The sequence below is a fragment of the Dictyostelium purpureum genome (genome assembly GCF_000190715.1).
Source record: "Dictyostelium purpureum unplaced genomic scaffold DICPUscaffold_675, whole genome shotgun sequence".
Taxonomy (NCBI): Eukaryota; Evosea; class Eumycetozoa; order Dictyosteliales; family Dictyosteliaceae; genus Dictyostelium; species Dictyostelium purpureum.
Genome location: NW_003520007.1, coordinates 1 through 7,072, shown reverse-complemented (window position 1 = coordinate 7,072; position 7,072 = coordinate 1). Strand labels below are relative to the sequence as shown.

Here is a 7,072-nt window from a genome sequence, read left to right as displayed (position 1 = left end):
ATTAAAAAAAAAAAAAGAATTTTAAAATAAATAAACAATATTTTATTTGATTATAATAAAGAAAAATAAAATATTTAATAAAAAAAAAAATTTATTTATTTGTATATTTTTAATGTTATTAAAATATTTTATTTATTTAATTTTTTGATCGTAGTGCTTTGTTGTTTAATTAATATTTTATTTAAGACTGCTGGTGATGTTATTAGGTTCAATCTTCGTTGTTGTCTCCAATTGGATATTAATTTCACTTTTTAATAATATTAAAATATTTTCTGCAACAGAATGACTAATTACTATTACTTTTGTGTTTATTAAGCTTTTAATAGTGATTGAAATATTATGATTATCTTCAGTTTTTATCAATTATCGTTATCACAGTAGGGAATAATACCTGATTTAATTACTCTCTTATTTTATTTTCATATATGCTGTCTTTGGGTGTTGTCTGTAATTCTTTCAAAAGTATACCCCCAATTTTTAGTAAATATCAACACGTTATGGAGTCCCATTTTAAATTTTTAAAATTATATTTATTTTTAAAAATCGATATTTTTTAAAAAAAAAAAAAAAAAAAAATTTTATTTTTTTTTTTAATTTTTTTTTTTAATTTTTTTTTTTTTCGATCACAACAACAAACAAACACATAAATAATTTTAATAATGTAAACTATACCACATCTAATAAATAATAATAATTATAACATTACTCAAATATGTTTTAAACCTTTCGAGAATAAGTAAGTAAACCAATACATTATTTTAAAACAACAACAACAACAAACCCTTATATATAGAAAATGGCATCGTTGTAGGAATAGAAACAGAATTACTAATATAAATTAAAATAACTTTTCAAAAGACAGATTTAACAATTAAAACATGCCATTCAATACTCCAACAGGATCTGCTGTCGTCGATATTATGAATGAAAGGATTTTAATCATTATATAAAGATTTGGTCTAATAAATCCAACCACGAAATATTGCTTCTATATTATAATAGTCTCAAAACTAATATCAAATACTATCATAAAAAGTCACAAAGTCGCAGAAACTCAAAGACTTTCAAAGTCTTTCAATCTCGAGAATATCAGATAAAGCAAAATTCAAATCAATTACAAGTTCATGTAAAAATTCAAAAGCGTTAATGGATGTACCGTTCAGCTCTTATAGACGCTAGTGCACAGTTATCATGTATGAAAAAAACATTGGCAAAAAAAAGATTAAACTTAGATCCAACTAAACACTAATGAAGATATTCAATCTTATCAACTATTTATATGAATCTCAATACATTTGCCTTGGTCCAAGCAACAGTGATAGAACACAAATAGTTTAGATAAGGAAAAGGGTAAACTTCAGCTTTCGTAAATATTGTTCTATAAACGTAGTGCACCAAGACTACCTAAAAAAAATTGTATGTTGTATTTATTTCGACGAAATTGACCCTAATCTAATTTGAGAATGTGGATGCATCTCGAATGATAATTTATCTCAATAAATACTTTTAGAGAATAGAAAATTTATGGTTTATTAAAAAAGTAGAAGTTTTTGGAAAAATCAAAACATTAAGAATAGGGCTAAAATTAATCAACAAAGGAGTGCAGCTTTAAATTCTCTTATCAAAAGCATCCAAAAGTTGGAAATACCTATAGTTCAAAATCTATTGCTTTGAAATTACCTGGTGTTACTGATTTATTGGTTTAAAATAAAAAAATTATGGAAAATAAGGTTCAATCAAGTGTCAATATAGTAAAACCTTCCTATATAGTAATCGAAATTGATATTCCATCGGAATTCTTTAAAGTTGTACCTGTGGGCCCCAGTAGAAGTCATACATATCACCTTCATGCAAGTAAACAAGGTTCTGTTGGAATAAAGGCTTCTTTACTTAGAGTTTTTGTAAATATTTTCATTAATATCATCATATATTATAATAAAAAACTCTTTATTAATTCATTTTTTTTAAAATAGGATAATAATTCAAAGAAATATAAATATTTAGAAGACCTAATTACATTCAAAAAAAGGTTTCAATAGAGTCACATGTTTCTTTAATTACATCAATTAAAAAAAAAAAAGAATTTTATACTATTAGTATTAATCAATTAGTTTAATTTAAAAATAAAAATATAAATAATTTAAAAAAAAATAATAAATAAAAAAAAAAATTATTTATTTTTATACTCTCTTGAGTTCTAAAATTATAGTTTATTTTCTTTTTCAATACGTTCTTTATCTATTCTTTATCTTTTTTAGGTTGACGTATAATTGTAAACTGGTTTCATTTGATGAAAAATTAGATTTGGTAGAATTATTTTTAAAATTTTCTCTGTAATGACATATTACTATTTTAGCCGAAATAAATTTTTATCCTAAAACAATTAAATGTCCAATGGATTAGCTATATGATAGTGGATCGAAAAATCAGGGCATATTTAACTATTAAACTATATACATCCTTTCTTCTATATAAAACTGATTGAGAGTTTATTGAATGGTTTTTTGTGGAAGGATTATACCTGCAGAATATGTACTGATTGCTCTAAATAGTTTTTCTATATCTTCAATATTTGAATACTTGAGACATTTCTTTATTACTTCAAGGTAATCTTTGGGTGGTCAGCTCTGTTTGAATGAAACTTATCTAATGCCTTTTGAATATTACCAATATTTAATGTTTTTAAAAGTAGTATATAAATTGGTGATGATTTTAATTCCTCTTTAATTAAATTTCTATATGATGATGGTGGTGGAAGTGTTATATTACCATTATTAATTAAAAAGCTATTATTGTTTTTATTGTTGCAACCGCTACTACAGCTACTCCCATTGATAACATTACTATTACAACTGCTTATACTACTACAACTTGCGCTTCGGGCTAAACTGATACTATTATTATTTATATTGCTATATTCACTAATATTATTTAAATTATAGTTACTATTACTATTTTTTAAACTGAATGTTGTAGGTTCTGGTGCTGCTGTTGTTGTATTTTTGTTACTATTACTATAACTATTTTTTAAACTGAATGCTAATGTTACTGTTGTTGTATAATTATTACTATTACTATTGTTTAAACTGAATGATGATGATGAAGCTGCTGTTGTGTTATTATTGTTATTTTTATTATTGATATTGATATTATAAGGTTCTATGATATTTACTCGATATTTTAATAGTAATTCTAATGATTTAATTGATGATATTGAAAACTTTTTTTATTAATTGTGTAGTTTGGTAAAAATGTTGGTACATTCATTGATAGGAAATACTCCAATGCTTCTATATTATCTAAAAAGTATGCACATTCTACTAAATCAAACATGTGTAGCTGTTCTTTTTTCTTTTCGTATAGTAAGCTAATTAAATTTACATCTCTATTAGTCTAAAAAAAGCTTTATATCTCGAGATTTTATTAATATATATTCATCAGCCTGTATTATAATTAATAATTTAAAGTGTTATTACATATGTTTACTTTATAACAATAATCAATGAGTCTAAATGTTATTACCACTTACTTTTAATTTAATTTCTAATAAATTCCATATTTTCTTTTGACTATAAAGCCCAATGATCTTATGTTTTAATTTAATTCTATTAAAGTAGAATTGGTTTATTGTGGTTGCGGCTGCGGTTGTGAATGTTGGATGAATCTATTGTAATGTTTTTTTCTGCAATATCAATTGTACCACGAACTAAAAAATATTATTGTTTAAAACCATTTGAACTATCTCTAATTTCTAATACATACAATATTTTATTTTTATTTTTTGATTTTAATATCTTTAAATCTGAAACTAATGGTCCAATAAAATCAATTTCTAAATAAAATGAAAAATTAATTAATATTTATTTTGTAAATAAATAGGTATGGTATCATTTAAATATGTGTATAAACTTACTTTTTGATTCAGCAACTCTTAACTGATATGCAGAAGGTAATGCAAAACTTTTGTGTAAACATTACTTCCAAAGAATCTAATAAAATTGTATAACTAATATTACATGTGCAATTATATACCTTTACTGATGTGTCTTTGTATTTCACTTTATATTGTTTTTCTATTTTGAAAAAAATAAATTTATCATTACTATTATTATTTCTTGCTATTATTATTATTATTATTATTATTATGGCACATTCAGTAAATGATGGTACTGTAAATTTAATAAAAAAAATTAAAAAAAAAAAAAAAAATTAATTTTTAATTTTTTGGATTTTTTTTTTGGATTTTTTTTTTCTAAAAATAAATTATTTTAAACAAAATATTTTTTTTATTACTTTTTTCATTTTTTACATTTATTTTTTTTTTTTTTCATTGTTTTTTTTTTTTGGAAATATTTATTTTATTACAATTAAAATAAAAAAAAAAAAAAAAAAAAAAAAAAAAAGTTATAAAGAAAAAATAAAGACAAAAAAGATAACCAATGGGATGTTAAAAGGAAGTATTAAAGTTTTCCAATCTCTGAAAATAAGGTTCATTGAATAGAAATAAAGATTTATTTAAAAAATAAAATAAATAATTAAATTAATAAATAAATAAATAAACAAATAAATAATAAAGTAAATAATTATATAAATTATTTTCTTTTTCAATTTTATTTGTATTTTTTTAAAATTATATATTTTATTTAACTTTAATATGGTTTTGTGAAGGTTTTTAGAATGAAAAAAAAAAAATAGAATAATAGAATGAAAAATAAATTAAAATCAAAAGCCATAATCATTATTTAAATTAAATATGTGAAAATAGGTTAAAATGGAATTATTTTCAATTATAAAAAATCATAACCATCAATTATATTAAATTAACAAATAACAACATTTATTAAATATTTTTAATAACTTTTATTTTCTAATTTTATTTCTATTTTATTGAATATTTTGATTGCTCCTATTCGCATGGGTGAAGTCGGTTAAATAGTAGATGGATCATTTGAATTTACATAAGCCAATTTAAAAACCATAACCCAATCTTTGATTTATGAATTAAAATGGGTTGATACTGAAATAGAATTTAAATTAAAAATATTAAAATTAGTTTATTTTATATATAAATAAATAATAAATACATTATAGTTACCTTAAGAATACCCAATAGTAGTATATAAAACCAACGTATAGACACAAAGAGAAAGAATATTTTTGAAATATTACCATTTGAAATGAAGGTTGATAAAGATGTGATTGTTTATAGGATGTAGTTGACTTTTTTTTAATTTCATCTATTTTAATAATTGAAACATTGAATAAAACGATTTTATAAATTATTTAATCTTCATCGATTTCTAAAAAGAAACATAGAGTAAAGTATTTAAGCTATTAATTTAATCGCCTTCTATTTCAATATTAATCGAGAATCCATTATCTAAAAGATCATCTTCATCTTAATGTATATCTTCATCTTCATCTTAATTGCTTTCTTAATCTTCATACTGCAATAAAGTATTTATAAAAAAAATTAATATATATTTCACATTATCTATTATATATATAAATATAAATATGTTAATTTCTTACAATGATTTCATCAAATGGTTCTTCACAACGTGGGCAGGTTTTGTTACTTAATGATCTTCTTAAAATACACTTATAACAAAATTGATGGCCGCACCCAATAAAAGCCAAATGTTGTGGTTTTATTTCTTCTGAGATACACTTTTTGCAAAAACCTTCTCTTTTCATTTTGTCTTTTATTAAATTTTGGTACCCTTCCCATTCTTTTTCTTCTTTTTCTTCCTTTTCCCTTTCTCTTTAAATTTCCAAATATCTTTGTCCAAATATCCATTCTTCTGAGGTTGTTGATGAACTTGTGGATGGAGCAGATGAAGTTGGTGGTGGAAATTGTGGTCCAAGGTGTGATGGGGAAGTTGATAAACCAAATAAATGTGATGGGGATTGATTATTTGGTTTTACATATTGTGGGTGTTGTTGTGGGTGTTGGCAAAATTGCATTTGAGCAAATAAATTATTAGTTATTGGGGTATAATGTTGTGTGGAGGTAGTTATATTGTTATTATTATTATTTTGTTGTAATTTTTTTATTCTAATGTATTTTACTAATAATACTATAAAAAAAACAATTAAGAATACTACTAAAGTATACATAAAAATATTGTTGAATGAAAAATCCATTTATATATAAATATATTAAAATGAATATTTCGAATAAATAATTTTAATTTAAAAATTATATAGATATTATTGTTATTATTATTATGAAATAAAAACTATAAAAAAAAAATATGATTATTGAAAATTGTAAAAATAAAACTAAATTATTTGTATGTGAATAAAATAATAATGAAAAAAAAAATTAAAAAAAATAAATTCAAAAAAAAAGATAGAACTGTTTTGAAAATAATAAAAAAAATAATTGTAAAGTAATAATTTAGTTTATATCTTTTTTTTATAATAATGATTAATCATTTTTTTTATTTGATTTTGATTTTTTATTTAATTCTCTTTTAAATGATACCCAAAACATTAAACTAACTTTTTCATTGTAAAAAAATGATTTTAAAAAAAAAATTAATTAAATTGATTATTTATATTATTGATACAAGTAAATTAAATAATTTAATAATATTTATTTAATGATTAATTTTAATAAAATAATTATAAAGTAATTTAAATTAATTTTAAAAATTATAATTATGTGTTTTTTTCTACACTTACTTTGGTGTTTTTGAAGGATCTGTATCCATACATAGAACCCATTCTGTACATTTCTCTACTTCTTTTTGAATTTCAATAAAATTGAAATTGAAATTAGTTTAAAGATAATGTGCTGATTTATAAAATTATATATTATAAATACCTGAGAGATTGTTAAATATTTGGTAAATCATCATTATTATTACTTGTACAATAAATTATAGATAAAAATTTTATTAAATGCAAAATCCATTTTTATATTTATATTTAATAATGAATATTGGAATAAATAATTTTATTTTATATTTTATTTTTTTTTAAATATTAAAAATAATTTTAGATTATTTATTTAATGAGTAATTTTAATAAAAAAAAAGATTATTATATAAATTAATTTAACCTA

At 21.0% G+C, this 7,072-nt stretch overlaps 4 protein-coding genes across 4 annotated transcripts in view; 2 read left to right on the top strand and 2 right to left on the bottom strand.

The window, feature by feature from the left end:
- Positions 1–1,179, top strand: part of DICPUDRAFT_85395 (uncharacterized protein) — a gene marked incomplete at both ends in the record, with an annotated part of 2,474 nt that extends 1,295 nt beyond the window's left edge. The window contains one exon of the mRNA XM_003294908.1: positions 1,037–1,179. Within this exon, the coding sequence (XP_003294956.1) occupies positions 1,037–1,179 (143 nt within the window). The remainder of the gene's footprint in view (positions 1–1,036) is intronic.
- A 539-nt stretch (positions 1,180–1,718) lies between these two features.
- Positions 1,719–2,039, top strand: DICPUDRAFT_160049 (uncharacterized protein; the record flags this gene model as incomplete). Its single annotated transcript, XM_003294907.1, has 2 exons — positions 1,719–1,901; positions 1,974–2,039. The coding sequence occupies 2 exons, from the start codon at positions 1,719–1,721 to the stop codon at positions 2,037–2,039; spliced, it is 249 nt and encodes an 82-aa protein (XP_003294955.1).
- A 557-nt stretch (positions 2,040–2,596) lies between these two features.
- Positions 2,597–5,697, bottom strand: DICPUDRAFT_85394 (uncharacterized protein; the record flags this gene model as incomplete). The annotated part of the gene is made up of 7 exons (XM_003294906.1): positions 2,597–3,220; positions 3,262–3,393; positions 3,530–3,605; positions 3,763–3,832; positions 3,914–3,960; positions 4,959–5,017; positions 5,533–5,697. The coding sequence occupies 7 exons, from the start codon at positions 5,695–5,697 to the stop codon at positions 2,597–2,599; spliced, it is 1,173 nt and encodes a 390-aa protein (XP_003294954.1).
- Positions 5,698–5,766: 69 nt separating this feature from the next.
- On the bottom strand, positions 5,767–6,741 carry DICPUDRAFT_85393 (uncharacterized protein; the record flags this gene model as incomplete). Its single annotated transcript, XM_003294905.1, has 3 exons — positions 5,767–6,071; positions 6,119–6,242; positions 6,691–6,741. 3 exons carry the CDS (start codon positions 6,739–6,741, stop codon positions 5,767–5,769), a joined length of 480 nt encoding a protein of 159 aa, XP_003294953.1.
- Between the last annotated feature and the right edge of the window lie 331 nt (positions 6,742–7,072).